An 18,197-nucleotide genomic window follows, 5' to 3' on the forward strand; every position below is an offset into this window, starting at 1 on the left:
ATCAGCCAATTGGACAACGCCAATCTATCTTCAAGGAGTGGATCCTGAAAATGAAAGTAAGTTCATTTAACGTATTAATAGCTCCAGTAAAATACCAGATGGGCTACAAGGTCAAAACCAATGCCTTGAATGAGGTTTATGTACTATCAACTCATTTAAGTGCCCCGTAATATGCTTGCCTTGCTGTCACAGAAACCAGCTGTGTTTAAACAAGTTGGCTTGATGCTAAAAGGTGATTTTTATCTGTGTTGGATGAAACCCAAACAGCCACCATCAGTATAAGCATTTAAGCCCTAAGCAGGCAAGTTCTGATCACTTCTTGAGACAAGGAGAATAAACCAATAAACATGCACCTGTAGCTTTACCCATCATTGGCTAAGATGGTTTAGTTGAAGCATTGTCCCTCTGACTTGAGATGTACACCATTTGATGGATTTTTCTCTTTTAATAAGCCACATGATTAAGACTTACAAAGGTGGAAGGGCACCTGGGTGGCTCAGTCGGTTAAGTTCCCGACTTCGGCTCAGGTCATGATCTCACGGTCTGTGAGTTCAAGCCCCGCGTTGGGCTCTGTGCTGACAGCTCGGAGCCTGGAACCTGCTTCAGATTCTGTCTCCCTCTCTCTCTGCCCCTCCCCTGTTCATGCTCTGTCTCAAAAATAAATAAACATTACATTTTTTAAAAAAAAGACTTACAAAGGTGGCTTCTAAAACTTACCTTTGATAATAGTTAATAGGGATGGGTATGAAAAGACTTTTTTAAGTGTATCCTGAAAAACTACTTAAGTGGGAAACCCTTACTTAGCACCGTGATATTTCAAAGTGGCTCAGAATTAAAGGGGGGGGAAAAAAAAGAAAGCAGTTACAACTTTTGAAATAGCTGAAAAAAAATAAAACCCATTTAACCATATCAACCTTTTCTTCACCCACAATCACATCTGTGGTATTGGAATTGAATATATAGATCTAAATATTGCAACAATCCAACCCTCAAATCTAAACATCATTTTCAAAAGCATAAAATATTCCTTTTCTGTATAGTACTGGGTCTCAAGGCTGGGATCGTTGAGAGAAGAGTCTTAGGCTATTGCTTAAACAACCTTTATTACCTGCCTCTGATATTCCCCAGGTTACGGGGGAGGAAAACGTCTGAGCCTCCTGTTCCATACATGAAGCAGACAGCTGCCATGGCAACTGAATCGATACAGGGGAGGCATTTGGAGGTATGGAGGTGACACACCCAGGGACGGTTACCCACATCAGAAGATGGCCACGCTGCTAAAAATCAGGCCAGTTACTTTTGGGATGACAGCGGGATGCAAGAAAGGCATACAGTTGGGGTCATAGATCTTCCCCTCCCCTTGCAGCTTCCCTCCCCCCTTCAGTCCCCATGAAGTCCATTCTAGCCCACAGACTGGTCCTAGTGTCCTGCTAGCTCCCTGCTGCAAGAGGGAGGGAGGGGAAAGATGTCTGGGGTCTCTTCATTTTTCTTTGTCTCGGTCCCTAAGGCAACAGGAAGCTGGAACTGCCGCGGTCCGCCTGGCAGCGAGGGCAAGTCCGCTGGCTCCGTGGAGTGAGCAGTCCCTGGCAGCCGCTGGAGAAGCTTAGACGGCCCAGAGTTCTGATAGACTTCATTGCTTCACTTCAATGCCAAGTGCTGGACGTGTTGGATTCAGTTCCCAGGGGGCTGGAGCATGGTGTCAGGGCTGTCTGAAGACAAGAGAGCAGAGGCAGTTTAGTGCAGTTGGGTGTGCGGGGTAGGGGTGTAGGCATGGGGTGGCCGGGTGGGAGGGTTAAGAGGGAAAAAGCGGTCTGGAGGGTGGGTAGGGTGGTGCTCCTTCCAGGGCCTGTCAGACGAGGTCTGCGGGCCTCTCCCCGTCTGGGCCTCAGGTGAGGCGGCGCCTGGAAGGGGAGGAAAGGAGAAGGCGGGCGCCGCGCCCGGGGACGCGGGAGACCAGGAGGGCGCGCGCGCGCGCGCGCGAGCAAGCGGGGCCGCGCTTCTAGACCCCCGCGGCGCCCTGGGCCGGGGCGGGCGGCGCCCCGGGGGCAAGCTGGCGGCGGCCCTGGGCCGGCGAGCCGGCCTCAGTCTCGGCGTCGGCGGCGGCCCACTCGTGCGCCGCGCAGGCCTGGGCCGGCTCATCCTTGGCCTCGACGAGCTTGCGGGAGCGGGTGTAGGCCAGGATGAGGCCCCCGGCCAGGCAGGCGTAGAAGATCATGATGAGCAGGATGTAGAGATAGGCGTCGTCGCCCTTGGCGCTGGTCGCCTCGCGGCCCACGAACGGGTCAGGCCCGACCCCCATACCCATGCTCGGGCCGGGGCCGGCGCCCAGGCCGCTGGCGTTGCCCCGGTGGTGCAGCTCGAGCAGCAGGCGGCTGAGGAGGGTGCGCAGCCGCTGGCTCTCGCTGCAGTTCATGGCTGTCGGGGAGTGACACGGCGGCTCCAGGACGCTGCTGACCTTTCCCCCCTGGGCGAGGGGAAGCGAGCGGGAGGCGGCGGCACCCGGGCTCCCGGGCGGGCAGTGGCTGGGGGCGCGGGCCGCGCGGGCCTCCTTATCCCCTCACCCCCGCCCTCCTCCCCTTCCCCACCACGCCCCCTCCGGCCCGAGGCCGCCTCTTCCCAGGCTCCGGCTGTCTCGGCGCTCTGGGGAAAGGGGACAGCTGGTGGGGGGAGGAGAAGGGGACAAGGGAGGGGGCGAGGCCCGGAGAAGCGCGGAGGGGAGGGGGCGCGGAATTCGCGAGGCCCCATGTGGCAGAGGCTGGCGGGGCGGCTTGCTGGGGCCAAGCCTGGACCCTGGGCTGCGGAAGAGAATTCCTTCCAAGTTCTGGCCACCTGCCCTGCAGGCCCGGCTTTGGCCCAGAGACAGCATCTGGCCCCCCAAGGCAAGCCATGCCCCAGGGTTCCGTCAGCTCTGCCGCAACAGGGGCAGGCCAGAGGGCTCCCGCGCATCTGATGGCGCCTGCTCCCATAGACCAGGACCTTGGCCTATCTTTCCAGCCCTAATTCCGTCCCCCGCGCCCGGAGGAGAGAGCGTGTTATTCTGAAGATCCTCAGGATGGATTTGGTGACTGAAGCAGAGGACGACCCCTTGGCCTTCCAGAAAGGTTTCTGACAATATAGGAGCCTCCTTGGAAGTACCCCTGCTCTGACCTCCTATCACGTGTTTAGAGAGGCCTATACATCTTAGCATGTGACTATACGATCCATGATATGACCCTGTTTCCCTCTGGCAAGCCCTCTTCCCAGAAATGAAACCAAGCTCTTCCATTAAAAGGAACACAGACCGTAAGAAGGCCCATTGACTAAACTCTCCAGACGTCTCAGGATCTGAAAAGTGCAAGTTCTAGAAAATATGTGCACCTGCCGCCTCTACATCCAGTTAGGTCAGCACCCAGCCCCGTGCCTCCCCAGGGCTTGGTAACAGGTCTAGGCCCTGCGGGCTTGTGGGGCAGCCATATTTTCCCCAGAGGGTATTTTCTTTTAGGGGAAAACAAGGCACTAAGACAAATGATCAGACCACAGTATGTTAAACTACAAAAGGTCTGGGCTTCACAAAAGAAGCATGCTCAAAGGATTAATTTGTAGGCAGTGAGTAGAAAAACACAGGAGGTAGTGCTGATCAGATCTGGTTGTCCAGTGAGAATAGAATGAATGAAAAAAAGGATATGCCCTTATGCACACCTTGAAAATCAAGCTGCCCACTCAAGACCTTTCGGTCCAGGGACCATTCAGTCTGCAGGAGCCACAGGTTTAAAAAGGAAGGTTTAAAAGAGAGAGAGAGAGTGAGAGTTTTCGTGTGCCTCTGCCCCAGGCACCCTTCAGGGATTGCAGTCTTCTGTGTGTTGGGGTGAGGTTGGCACCCCAGGGCACTATATCCAGGGTCTCAAACAGAGCCGTTCTTACCAGCTTCTGCAGGACTCAGAAACATTCCATGTGGCCCTGACCACTGACTCCCTCCTAACCACCTTGCCTCAGTGTCCTCACCTCAGAGTGGCTGAGGGAACAATTGTTAAAGGGATTTGGCATGACTAATGCCAGAGGACATACCTAGCAAATTCTCAAAACAGTATCAACCTAGGGACAGGACTGATAAGCTGACAGACTCCTCTTATCTGTTACATCATGCCCAGAAATGTCTAGGGTTGGGGGGTAGGGTGAGGGGAGGTAAGGAAGAAGCCCCTTCACTGTAGCATAAGAATAATCGTTAAATTTGTATTGTACTTTCAACAGCCTTATGAGCTAATAGAATTATTCCCGTTTTCAGAAAAGGAAACAAGTTCAGTTAAGAAGCAGGACTGGAATGAGCAAGTTTGACCTTGTTCTTCTCAGTCCTAACACATTACTCTTGTCACATGGATGGTATCCATGAGCTGCTTCCATTTCTCCACCTCTCTCTTCCCTGGAATCTTCTAAAATCCAGGACATTTTGCCAAACCACTCTCTGTAAGTTCACCAATGACCTCCTGACCAAATTCAAGGGTCTCTGCTCAGTTTAAGTCTTTGACCTCGAGGATGAATTTGATACCATCAACCACCCACTCTTTCCTGTAAGTGTCCTACCCTTGGCTCTCATGGCATTGCATTCTCAAGTTTCGCTTCTTATCTCTCTGACCCATCATTCTCAGTCTCCTTTGCTGGCTCCTCTTCTTTCCTCCTCTCATTAACTATTGGAATCCCTGAAGACTCAGGCCTCAGCTTTTCTCTCTTAACATCCATTTCCTTGGAAAGTGTCTCCTTACATGGTTTCGCCGACCACCTGCCATATAGTTAGCCAAATTTGAATCTCTGGCTCTGATCCTTTCTCAGATCCATCAGCCCCTTCCTTTCTGGTTTTATTGCCACAAACTTAATCCAAGCTCTCATTACCTCAAGTCAAATATGCAAACGGCAGAGTCTCCTGGCAGATCTCCCTGCCTATAATCCAATCCACCCCGCTCTGGCTGGAATACAGCTCTTCCTCGACTTACAATGGAGTTATGTCCCCATAAACCCATGACAAGTTGAAAATATCTTAAATCAAAAATGCGTTTAATACCCAACCTACATCACAGCTTAGCCTATAGCCTACCTTCAAAGTGCTCATAACTCTTACATTAGCCTACTGTTGGGCAAAATCATCTAACACAAAGCCTATTTGATAATAAAGTGTTGGATGTCTCATGTAATTTACTGAATACTGTACTGAAATCAGAATGGCTGTTACACAGAGCATATTGGTTATTTACCCCAGTGATGCAACTCACTGCCACTACCCAGCGTCATGAGAGCGAATCGTATACCACATACAGCTAGCCCAGGAAAAGATCCAAATTCAAAACTGGAAGTATAGTTTCTAAGAATGTGGGTCAGTTTTGCACTATCGTAACGTCAAAGAATTTTAAGTCAAGCCATCCTAAGTCAGAGATGGTGTGTAATTCTTCAACACCACTTCCATCAATTCAGCCCTATGTTCAGAAACTCAGTGATGTTCCCCATTGCTTCTTTCATGAAGTCCAATCTTTGGTAGGCCTGAGGTCCTCACCACCAATGGGCACCATTTCTTCCCTCTTGAATCTGAAAAACCGCATCTTCCCTGAGTTCCTCTCCAATGCTCTGTGTCTTTCACCTTCCTCAAAATTCACTGACTGAAGGAAGCCTTGTCTGATACCCCTGTTCTCACTCTTAGAGTCTTTACCTTGCAGCCCTCCTCGTGGTACCTTAACTCGGACTCCAGCATTCAATACAGAAAATCTAGAAAATAGAAAAACGCCCAGAAAAAAATTACCAATAGCATGCACATGTGTGTGCACACATCATTGTTTGGTAACCTATCTGTTCACTTAACATCTTGTGGGGTGCCTGGGTGGCTCAGTTGGTTAAGCATCTGACTTCAGCTCAGGTCATGATCTCGAGGTTGGTGAGTTCGAGCCCCATGTCGGGCTCCGTACTGACAGCTGAGGGCCTGGAACCTGCTTTGGATTCTCTCTCTCTCTCTCTCTCTCTCTCTCTCTCTCTCTCTCAAAAATAAATAAATAAGCATTTAAGGAAAACATCTTGTGAATTTTTCCTATATCAATTACTATTTTTATAACATCATGGTACTATCCGCACAGTATTTAAAACCATAGATCTTCCATTATATATGTAAATTAGCTCTTATTGTTAGATCTCTGGTTATCTCCAGGCTTTTGCTATTCAAAATAATGTTTCAAAGGATACATACAAAGCTAATTCTAATTCCGTTAATTGAAATAATTGCTAGAGGGAAGGCACATCACTAACTTACAGAAGACTGGCAATGGGGAGTAGGAGATGTGTAGAAGGGGGTGGAGACAGGAATGGAGACTACTCATAAAATTTAAAAAGGCCCAACCCTCAGAAAAAAACAACAGGTGTGTGTGTGGGGTGGGGGGGCGGGAATCTGGCTTTCTTTTCACTCAAGGGGCTGCTGTGCATCCCTTCAGATCCCAGTTCCAGGCCAGCCCTGAATGGCTGAGATGCCAACCCCATTTCCCCACCACACTTAATGAAACTGCAAATGCATCAGATGAAGATTAGATCTCATTCCTCCCCACCCTTCCACCCCCCCCTTTCTAAACCTACCCCATACCTGTCAAATAATCATCTGTTTATCTATCGTCCAGAACTCACTTATTTCCTGGATGGCAATCGAGTGTGTTGACAGAGGGAAGTAACTTTGCCAAAGGACGGGCACAGATGGTAAGCCCTGTTAGAGTCCAGAAGGCCGGCAAACCCATAACGGGCCCTGAGGAAGGGGAAGAAAGAAGTCTTCATGAAGCCTGAAGTACAGACTGAGAAAGAATCATTCATTCATTCATGCGTTCAAGAAATATTTATCACATGTATTTATCACATGTTCCACTGGGCAAGGTACTGTGCTGAGCCTGAGACACACGGATAAACGAGTCACATTGGTGAACTATCTGTGGCTTCATAACACAGCCGCTTTGTGAACTGCAAAAAAGCAGGGGGCACAAGGATCTGGAGTGAAATGAGCAGTGGGCTTGAAGTCTCATCAGAATTCTGGCTTGGAGAGAATTCTGACTCTGGACCCAAACTTTAATCACTAGAGCCCAAAGCCTTGTTTGAGAAAGGAAAAGCCCAGGGGCTCCTGGGTGGCTCAGTCAGTTAAGTGTCCAATTTCAGCTCAGGTCATGATCTCAACGGTTCATGAGTTCGAGCCCCGCATCAGGCTCTCTGCTGCAGAGCCTGCTTCAGATCCTCTGTCTCCCTCTCTCTCTCTCCCTCGCTCCGAACTCACATACGCACATACACTCTCTCTCTCATGAATAAATAAACATTTTTTTAAAAAAGGAAGATCTCAGGTGGTCTGAGCTCACCTTTTTGGCAACCCGCCCTACGTGCTCCTGGTGGCACCATCTTGAGGGTGTGGCCTGCCAGCCGCCACAGCAGATCCATTCTCAAAAGACAGAGGAGACTAAATGAAAGACTGACTGGGTCCAACTGGGGCTTCTCAGTTGTTCCATAGGAATATGCATAGAATTTGGGTGGGGGGTGGGGTGGAGATGGGTTTGATAAAGATCACAATATGTGTGAGTTGGAATGGGCCCTCAGGGGCTTCAAGTGCCTTCTGTAGAGACTATTGGGGGTCTTGGTGGGCTTGTGCTGAGGTCACCCTACATCCAAGCCACAAACTGGAGCATCAGATATGGTTCCCTGACCTCATTTATTGAAGACTTAGCATGTGCTGGGCAGATTACGTACATTATATTAATTAACCTTGCAGCAACCCTATGAGGTGGGTAGGAGTGATGTTAAAAATATTTAACAGCAGGGCGCCTGGGTGGCTCAGTCGGTTAAGTGTGCAACTTCAGCTCAGGTCATGATCTCATCGTTCGTGGGTTCTAGCCCCACATGGGGCTCTGTGCTGACAGCTCAGAGCCTGGACCCTGCTTCAGATTCTGTGTCTCCTCTATCTGCCCCTGCCCCGCTCGCACTCTTTCTCTCTCTCTCTCAAAAATAAACAAACATTAAAAATTAAAAAAAAAATGTTTAACATCATTATGTCTTGGGCACTGACCATTCAGAGTAGACTATCAATCAGAATAGATGCTGGCCAGGGGCGCCTGGCTGGCTCAGTCAGAAAAGCAGAAAACTTTTTTTTTTTTAAATCTCTAGTTCACATACAGTGTAGTCTTGACTTCAGGAATAGAAACCAGTGATTCATCTCTTACAACACCCAGTGTTCATCCCGAAAAATGCCCTCCTTAATGCCAAATCACCCATAACCCACCCCCATCAACCTTCAGTTTGTTCTCTGTATTTAAGAGTCTCTTATGGTTTGCCTCCGTCTCTTTTTATCTTATTTTTCCTTCTTTTCCCCTATATTCATCTGTTGTGTTTCTCAAATTCTACATGAGTGAAATCATATGATATCTGACTTTCTCTGACTGACTTTTTTCCCTTAGCATAATACCCTCCAGTTCCATCCACGTTGTTGCACATGGCAAGATTTCGTCCTTTTTCATCACTGAGTAATATTCCATTGTGTATATATACACCACATCTTCTTTATCCATTCATCAGTCAGTGGACATTTGTGCTCTTTCCATAATTTGGCTATTGTTCATAGCACTGCTATAAACATTGGGGTGCATGTGCCCCTTCCAATCAGCATTTTTTAATCCTTTGGATAAATTTCTAGTAGTGCAATTGCTGGATTGTAGGGTAGTTCTATTTTTAATTTTTTGAGGAACCCCCATGCCGTTTTCCAGAGCGGCTGCACCAGTTTGCATTCCCACTAACAGGAGCATGAAACTCTTGATCTCAGGGTTGTGAGTTGGAGCCCCACATTGTATATGTAGAGATTACTTAAGTAAATAAAAACTTAAAAAAAAAGCTGTAAATAACCATAATAGCCTTACAGAGCCACAACATCATGGAGCAAAGAAGGAAGAGAGGGGCATAGACTAAACAGCTGCCTGTTTCCATGAAGGTGAAACCAGAATCTCATCCCTTTGTGCCCTGGGTCATTCTGAACTGCCCTCCTCCCCATGGGAGCTTCCATCAGTTCCCTCTGCTCATCGAAGGTACATGAAAAACTCCCTTGCCCGCCAACCCCTCTAAAGCAAAGATATCTATTGCAGCTGCCCCCTTTCTCCCAGTAATTTTCCAAGGATGTTACTTGTTGGCTTAAAATTCTTGAATGGGCCCCACTGGATCACCAAATTATCACCTTAGTGTGGCCTTCGAGAGACTCTCCGTGGGTTCTGGCTTGGAAATGCCTTCCAATCATATTTGCAGCAATAACTACCCACATGTCTTCAATGCCAGGCACTTTTCCTTTTTTAGTTACTATTTTTTAATTGAGATATAATTGACATATAACCTTATGTAAGTTCAGGGTATATAGTGTGTTGATTCGATATATTTATATATTGCAATATGATTGCCACTGTCGTGTTAGTTAACACGTCAATCACGTTCCATACTTATCACTTCTTTTTTGTGGTAAGAAAAATTAAGATGCTTTTTCTACTAGATGAAATTTCACTCGCCTTAGCATCTCCACAGTGTAGGATGACAGTGACATGTGTGTTTGTCAGATGGTCCCTACAGACCCTTCGAGGGCAAGTGCTGTGTTCTTCCTCTTTGTAGCCTTGGCCTAGTCTGGCACGGTGCCTGGTGTATCACAGGTGCTCAGGAAATATTTACCTAGGTTTGTGGTCTGCCTTCCTCCAATGAAGCCTTTTTACATTTGTAAAAAAAAAAAAAAAATCACTCCATGCAGGATACAAAACCTTGTGGTTACATTTTTTTTTTTCCAAAAAGAAAAACTTCATTAAGAGAAATTTGAAACACACAGCAAAGTTGGCAGAATTTTCCAGTGGGTACCTTGTTACTTACTGGCTAGATTCCACCACTAATGTTTTCCTATCCTAGCCTTTATTCATCCATCAGCTATCCATCTCTCCGTTTGTCCATTGTCTTTTTGTCTTTTTGAAACTGCAGACACCAGTACACGTCCCCACTCCTAAGCACTTTCCACATGCCTATCCTTAACTTCAATTCAATATTCGCTTATTCTTGTTTTCCTTTTGAGGTAAAATATACATAAGATGAAATGCACAAGCATTAATTGTACCTTTGCTGAGTTTTGACAAATGTAACGGTGTAACTTAACCACCTACTAAGATATAGAACACTATCATCTCTCAAGAAGTCTTCCTCTTATCCCTTCTCAGATTTTCCCTTCCCTTCACCCCCAGAGGCAACTGCTTTTCTGATTTTTTTCCCATCATTAGTTGGTTTGGCCTGTTACAGACCTTCATATAAATGGAAACATATAGTATGAATTCTTTTGTATAAGACTTCTTTTACTCAGCCTGATGTTTTTGAGAATCATCCCTGTCATTGTATATACAGTATTTAGCCCCTTTCATTGATTTGTTTGTTTATTTCTTTATTTTGAGGGCGAGAGAGCACAAGGGGGAGAGGGGCAAAGGGAGAGGGAGAGAATCCCAAGCAGGCTCCGTGCTATCAGCGTAGAGCCCAAGATGGGGCTCGATCTCACGAACTGTGAGATCATGAACTGAGCCAAAATCAACAGTCAGATGCTTAACCGACTGAGCTCCCCAGGCGCCCCAGTGGTTTACTCCTTTTGATTGCCAAGTGGTACTCCATGTTGTGATCATAGCTCAGTTTGCTTATCCATTCTCCCTTCTCCTGCTGATGGATGTCCAGTTTTTGCTATTAAAAGTAAATCTGTGGGGTGCCTGGCTGGCTCAGCTTATAGTGTATGTGATTCTCGATCTCGGGGTTGTGAATTTGAGCACCCATGCTGGGTGTAGAGAGTGCTTAAAAATAAAATCTTTTTTTAAAAAAGTAAAGCTGCTAAGAATGTTTTCTTACAAGTGTTTTTGTGGACATATGTTTTCCTTTTTCTTGGGTAAATACCTAGGGGTAGAAATGCTGGATCATAGGAAAAAGAGTTTTGGAAGACACAGCCAGACTGTTTCCCAAAGTGTTTGTATCTTGTATACTCCTACCAACAATGTATGAGGATTCCAATTGATTGTGGTTACTTTTAGCCTTGCTTTGTACTCACGAAACGCACTTGCCCTTACACTTCTGAAAGGGCCAAGCCTGACTATGGTTTATTACTTAAAGCCTTCCCCCTATTTTGTTGATTACTAAATGCACATCCAAACTAAGTGTAGATAGAGTTGCTAAAACGCGAGAGTCAGTTCTGTGTGACAATAGTTTTCACTGAAAGCTGTTCAGTGAATAGCTGTGTGCCAAGCACTGGGATAAGACTTTATACCTCACTCAGTCCTTGCAAGAACCCTGTGAGGGACGTACAGGACCATTCCCATTATACAGATGAGGAAACTGAGGCCCAGAGAGGTTAAGTAACTTGCCCCAAACCCCAGAGCTTGTAGGTGGCCAAGCTGAAACTTGAACCAGAGTCCTTAATCTTTATTACTGCCATGCTATAATGCTGCTGTATAATGTCCTTTGTACAGAGGCTGGTGGGGGGGGGGGGTGGAGGGGTGGAAAACTTCTGTGTTAGAAGCCTCATCCCACCTCCTTATTTTTCAGCTGAGGATATGGAGGTCCAGAGAGAAGGGACTTGCCTCGAGTCCCCCATTAATTCACGGCAGAGTCATCTGAATCCAGCCAGGGAGACTTTCTACTCCACAGCACAGCCTTCTTCAATGATTTGTGCAATTCAGATTTTATTTCTGACTTTTCATTGGTGACAAGAGTTTGCAAACCACTTTGAGGTCTTTCAAAGAAGTGCATAAATCTGAAAGGGTGGAGTAGAATCAACCTTCCCTTTGGGGCCAAAGTATAAGGTCATAAATTAAATTGTCAGATGTGTGTCAATACATGCCTGAACATTATCTCAAAACTGTTTCTCCCACCAACTCGCTTTTCTCTGGAAAGGGAAAGAAAACAGTGAGAATGCTTGGGATATTCTGTGGGAAAGGAGTGGGAAAGGAAGAGTCCTGAGGGCACGTTTCTCTTGGACTCCCACGCCGCCACCTGGTGGAAGCCTAGGGTTTTGTTTTCTCTTTGTGCAGAATGTTTTTCAACTGGAACGTTTAATGCCAGTTTCTGTGCCAGGACCTGCTTTATTTAGATGGTTAGGCAGGGGGGATCTACAGGAGATCTTCCTCCCATGATAGAGCTAACTTTCTAGGGTTCAGGGGTTACCTAGACCATTGCAGCAGGGTGTTGGTAAAGACCCTATTAGAGGCAAATAGTGAAGCACAGTATTTAAGAGCAGCAGATCCAACAAATAAGCTTTAAAAAGCAGGGGCCGGGCACCTGGGTGGGCCAGTTGGTTGTCTGCCTTTAGCTCAGGTCATGATCTCACCATTCGTAAGTTCAAGCCCCACATTGGGCTCTGCACTGACAGCACAGAGTCTGCTTAGGATTCTCTCTCTCTCTCTCTCTCTCTCTCTGCCACTCCCCCACTCACGCTTTCTCTCTCTCTCTTTCTCTCTCAAAATAAATAAATAAACTAGAAAAGAAAAGAAAAGAAAAAAGAAAAGAGCAAGAACTCCAGCCTCAGATAAATTGACATTTTAGTCCTGGCTTCGCCACCTACCAGCTGTTACCCTGAGCTGTCCCTCAGGTTCCTCTTCTGTAAATTGGCAATAATAATAAAAGTGCTTATTATAGGAGTGCTTGGGTGGCTCAGTAGGTTGAGCGTCCGCATCTTGATTTCTGCTCAGGTCATGATCTCACTGTTGGTGAGATGGAGCCCCAAACCTGGCTCTGCGCTGACAGCTCAGAGCCTGCTTGGGATTTTCTCTCTCCTCTTTCTCTCTGCTCCTCCCCGACTCGTGCTCTCACACTGTCGCAAAATAAGTAAATAAATAAATACACTTAAAAATATCTTTTAAAAAGTGCTTACTATAGAGCTGCCTGGGTGGCTCAGTCGGCTAAGCGTCCGACTTGGGATCAGGTCATGACCTCACGGTTCGTGAGTTTGAGCCCTGTGTCGAGCTCTGTGCTGATAACTCAGAGCCTGGAGCCTGCTTCGGATTTTGTGCCTCCCTCTCTCTGCCCCTTCCCCACTCGCACTCTGTCTGTCTGTCTCTCTCTCTCAAAAATAAATAAACATTAAAAAATTTTTTTAAAGTGCTTACTATAGGATTTTGTGGCCAAGGTTGAATAAGATAACGCATGTAAAACACTTAGCCTAGTGCCATGAACATATTAGATGCTCAATAATGTCAGCTGGGCTTATTTCCTCATTAACAATAAGCATGTGGTGTGTGGAACCCATAAGAGGAGCATTCAACTCAACCTTAGAGAGCTCACGGCAAATGTCCCTGAGGGTGCGACACTTGAGATGTCTTGAGTGGGAAATAACTACTTGAACCCTTTCTCCAAGTGGAAAGCAATATCCACAACATATGGGCAAGCAAAACGACAGGACTCACCTCCCTTCACCCCTCCATCCTGAGGGATTTCAGGGCGGGCCTCTGAGCTGGAAGATGATCTGGGAACATTTAGGAATCACTGGAATCAGGCCCCAGTGAGTAGGAGCAGCTTGACTTATAATTAGATGCTAGGAGAAAAATCAAGACCAGTTGTATCAACTACCATGTGTTTGTTTTCATTTTGGCTTTGTTTTGGGGCAATAATGCTTCAGTGGCTCTTCATTCATCCAGCATTATGCTAAATAGGCATGATGGGGCTTGCTAATTTCCCACTGCCTCAAAACACAGTTCTGGGCCCCTCAGCTGATTTTCCAAATTGCGCCTGGCACACACCATGACCGGGTGGGACTTTTTCTGTCATTCTTCCCTGCAAACTTTTTTTTTAATGTTTATTTATTTTTGAGAGAGAGAGAGAGAGAGAGAGACAGAGACAGAGAGAGAGAGACAGAGCATGAGTGGGGGAGGGGTAGAGAGAAAGGGAGACACAGAATCCGAAGCAGGCCCCAGGCTCTGAACTGTCAGCACAGAGCCCAACATGGGGCTCAAACCCATGGACTGCAAGTTCATGACCTGAGCTGAAGTGGGATGATTAACCGACTGAGCCATCCAGGTGCCCCCTCCTTGTAAACTTTTAACCCTTCCATATTATCCAAATTTTACTCGTTCTCCAAGGTCTAGACTTTTTCAGTCATCCATTCATGAAATGTTTTCTTTTTTTTTAAATTGAAACAGAATTGACATATTAGTTTCAGATTCACACCATAATGATTCAATATTTGTATATATTGGGTGGCTCAGTCAGTTAACTACCCAGCTTTGGCTCAGGTCATGATCTCATGGTTCATGAGTTCAAGCCCTACATCAGGCTCTGTGCTGACAGCTCAGAGCCTTGAGCCTGCCTCAGATTCTGTGTCTCCGTCTCTCTGTGGCCCTTCCCTGTTCTCACTCTGTCTCTGTCTCTGTCTCTGTCTCTCTCTCTCTGTCAAAAATAAACATTGGGGCACCTGGGTGGCTCAGTCTGCCTGGGACCGCATGCGTGAAAGCAAAGAATTGTGACCCCGTGTTTCCAATGCCTTCCAGGAAGAGGGATATATCCAGAAGAGTATTTCCACGAGCTTTCACCACATAGCACACATCAGTAACACGCAGGATGCCCCGGGATCAATGAACAAGAAAGCAACCACCTGAAGGGCAGAGGGCATCGCTATCTCAGGCACACCTGGAATCTCTGAGAGATCTCTGGTCTAGAATGTCAAGTTATGAGATCGCTGTTGCTCTCACCCCACTTTGTTCTTGCAGGTTGATGGGCACAGGAGGGATGCTGCTACAGATGAATATGCCCTCTTTGTTATTAGCTAGAAGCCTGTGAGAGTCACTCTGGCCTCCTCAGCATCAGGCTCAGACTGGAGGTTCCAAGGAAGCCTTCCCAGACAACCGAGGCTTGAAAGGATATCTCCCTTTTCCAAATTCCTATACACTTAGTCTTCAGCTCACAGTTCAGCTTCTAATTCACCCCCATAGGCTGATATTGTGCACTGATGGCACAAGACCTTCCTCATGCCTGCCCTGTAGCCACGTAGCAATACTAAACAGGACAGGGCTCAAAAGTATGGCAGATTAAGTGCCGTGCTTTAAGACAGAAGAAACTTCACTGGAACTTAAGAGGGCCTTGCCACAGAAATGTCTACTATCCAAGAAGAGTCCAGTGCCCAATCCATGTTTAAAAACTTAAAAAAAAAAAGTTACAGAGAGGGAGGGAGGCAAACCATAAGAGACTCTTATATACAGAGAACAAACTGAGGGTTGATGGGGGCTGGGGGAGAGGGGAAAGTGGGTGATGCGCATTGAGGAGGACACCTGTTGGGATGAGCACTGGGTGTTGTATGGAAGACAATTTGACAATAAATTATATTAAAAAATAAATAAATTAAAATTAAATTAAATTAAATTAAATTAAATTAAAAAAACTTTAAAGAGAGGGGCGCCTGGGTGGCTCAGTTGGTTAAGCATCTGACTTCAGTTCAGGTCATGATCTCGTGGTTTGTGAGTTCGAGTCCTGCGTCGGGCTCTGTGCTGACAGCTCAGAGCCTGGAGCCTGCTTCGAATTCTGTGTCTCCGTCTCTCTCTGCCCCTCCCCCCCCCGCACTCTGTCTCTCTCAAAAATAAATAAACATTAAAAAAATTTTTTAAAAAGAAGTAAAAACTTTAAAGAGAGAAAGTTACAAAGTTTTAAGAGGATAAAGTCACAGCCTTCTTCCTGGAGACACGATGCTGAATCCCCATAGCTCCAGGCCAGTTTGGAGTTTTTCTTCTCTGAGCAAAACCAAAGGCCAACTGAGACCTCCCACGACCCTGGGAGATGGGATCGAGGGAGCTCTTATTTCCATCATAAGCACAAGGGAAGAATCCAGAAGCAAAGAGCACCCAAGGGACCTCTTGCAGACCAAGCAGAGGCTCCTGCTGAAATGAAACAGAAGACTCCTTTCCTTCACTCAGACTCCCTGTGAGAGGTTAATTCTCTCACCTTCAGGAATCCTGATGGCTAATGAAAGGCAGATCTGGATTAGAATTCCTTCCCAGAGGAAGGCTGGGGATCCAACTGGACAGATCTTAACTCCTTCAAGTTGTTCTTGCTTCCAACAGTCACTGTCTGGGCAGAAAGACTTCCTGACTTCCCTCTCTGGCCCTGTCCCCTACCCCCTTCTTGGGGAGCTACGTTACTACTGCCCTGGGTTGATATGTGCCATTCACCATCCCACACAGAATGTGGGCGTTAGAGTGCCCAATCCCAAGGAACGTTGAAGTCACAGCTAAGGTAGGACTGTTGGCCATAAAGAAGAAAGTATACTTGGACACATCTGTACTAAATATAGGTGTATATGTATATCTGCTTCTGAGCCTCCTGTAATACCATGGGCTGGCAAAGAGCTGGGCACATGAAGAAATACCTGACTTTGAAAGAAATCGTTTTCAGATTTCTGCTGCAGAAGTCTCTCTGGAGAGATACAAGATACAGGAGTCTCTTGACCTTTGTTGTTTGATTGATTCCCTACCACCCCAAAGCAAAAATACAAATTAGGTTGAACTGAGTTGATGTTGAGTGGCCCCACCACTGGAGCCTGTTTCTGATCCTTGCCACCCTTCAGGAATGTCTCCCAAGAAACATCCTGCTTGCAGGTCTCATTCTCTCGGGAATCTCTCAGGGTTTCAAGTGTCAAAGGAAATAGTCTGCCAAAGCAAAAGAAATACCAATCTCAGACAAATAAGAGTGGGTTACGGGAGTCAACGTTTAACCAGGAGCCTCCTTCCTTGGTAACCTTTGTCCTTTCTTATGTGAATTCATTTTTGGTTTAGTCCGAAAAAGAGGTGCTTTCTGTTTGTTTGGGTTTTTGTTGTTGATATTGTTAATCTTCCCATATGATTATTTTAAAAAATGTTTATTTTTGAAAGAGAGCATGTAAGCGGGAGAGGAGCAGACAGAGAGGGAGACAGAGAATCCCAGCAGGCTCTGTGCGGAGCTGGAACTCACAGACCATGAGATCATGACCTGAGCTGAAATCAAGAGTCGGATTCTTAACCGACTGAGCCACCCGGGCACCCCCTTCCCATGTGATTCTTAAGTGCAGCCAGGGTGAAGAACCACCTGAAGGGATGAGCTTGACATACTGGAGAACACAGAAGTGAATTGAATGGAGGATCCCTGCTGGAGAAATGAGGTAAGATAGGTAGAGAGATCTCTCCATCCAGGGACTTGAATACCAAGATGACATTTTGATTTAAATAAGAATAGCATCAACAAGGCAGTATCTTAGCAAAGTCAGTCTGGCGGGTTTATATACAAGATGGAGTAAACTGATGGAAGGAATAGATAGACTTGCCACGAAACTAGTTAGGAGGTCAGTGTAGTAATTCTAGGTGAAAAGGAGTGAGGGTCTGATCTGGGGTAATAGCGGGAAGAGAGAATTTCCCGAAAACTAAGCCCAAGTGAAACTACAAGTGGGTGCAAACATTGAAATGTAGCTAATCTGGGGCACCTGGGTGGCTCAGTCAGTTAAGCGTCCAACTCTGGCTCAGGTCACGATCTCGCGGTTCGTGGGTTCGAGCCCCGCATCAGGCTTTGTGCTGACCGCTCAGAGCCTGGAGTCTCCTTCGAATTCTGTGTCTCCCTCTCTCTCTGCCCTTCCCCAATCTTCTCTCTCTCTCTCTCTCTCTCTCTCTCAAATAAACATAAAAAAAGAACTATAGCTAATCTCCATTTAGTGTTTAAATTTACGCACGTTGTCTTGGCCCTTTATATCACAGCTGTCTAAGCCTGCTTCTTTCCAATCAGGCCTGCAAAGATGTTCCTCATCACACGAGCCTTGGACCCTCCTGCACCATTAATTACACACACTTGTTCCAAAGAGTGAGCAGTTGGAGGATTAGCACATTTCAGATGGAATATGATGAACCGAGTTGGTTCATCCTTTTCTCCCTCAATGTATGCAAATACACCCACCCTTCAACTTCTTCACTTATAGCACCCATCTTTCCTGCCCGGGCCAGGCACATCCAACTCTACACAGGATGCTCCTATAAAAAAGATACAGGATGCAGCTCCTGGGTGGCTCAGTCGGTTAAGCATCCGACTGCGGCTCAGGTCATAATCTCACAGTTCGTGGGTTCGAGCCCCGCATCGGGTTCTGTGCGGACAACTCAGAGCCTGGAGCCTGTTTTGGATTCTGTGTGTGTCTCTCTCTCTGCCCCTCCCCTGCTCATGCTCTGCCTCTCTCTGTCTCTCAA

At 46.7% G+C, this 18,197-nt stretch overlaps 1 protein-coding gene across 1 annotated transcript; it reads right to left on the reverse strand.

Annotated features, from left to right (window-relative positions):
* Positions 1-998: 998 nt before the first annotated feature.
* KCNE5 (potassium voltage-gated channel subfamily E regulatory subunit 5) lies at positions 999-2,633 on the reverse strand. The gene has a single exon (XM_027054886.2). The coding sequence runs from the start codon at positions 2,411-2,413 to the stop codon at positions 2,000-2,002; it is 414 nt and encodes a 137-aa protein (XP_026910687.1). The 5' UTR covers positions 2,414-2,633; the 3' UTR covers positions 999-1,999.
* Between the last annotated feature and the right edge of the window lie 15,564 nt (positions 2,634-18,197).

This window comes from Acinonyx jubatus, chromosome X, assembly GCF_027475565.1.
Source record: "Acinonyx jubatus isolate Ajub_Pintada_27869175 chromosome X, VMU_Ajub_asm_v1.0, whole genome shotgun sequence".
Taxonomy (NCBI): Eukaryota; Metazoa; Chordata; class Mammalia; order Carnivora; family Felidae; genus Acinonyx; species Acinonyx jubatus.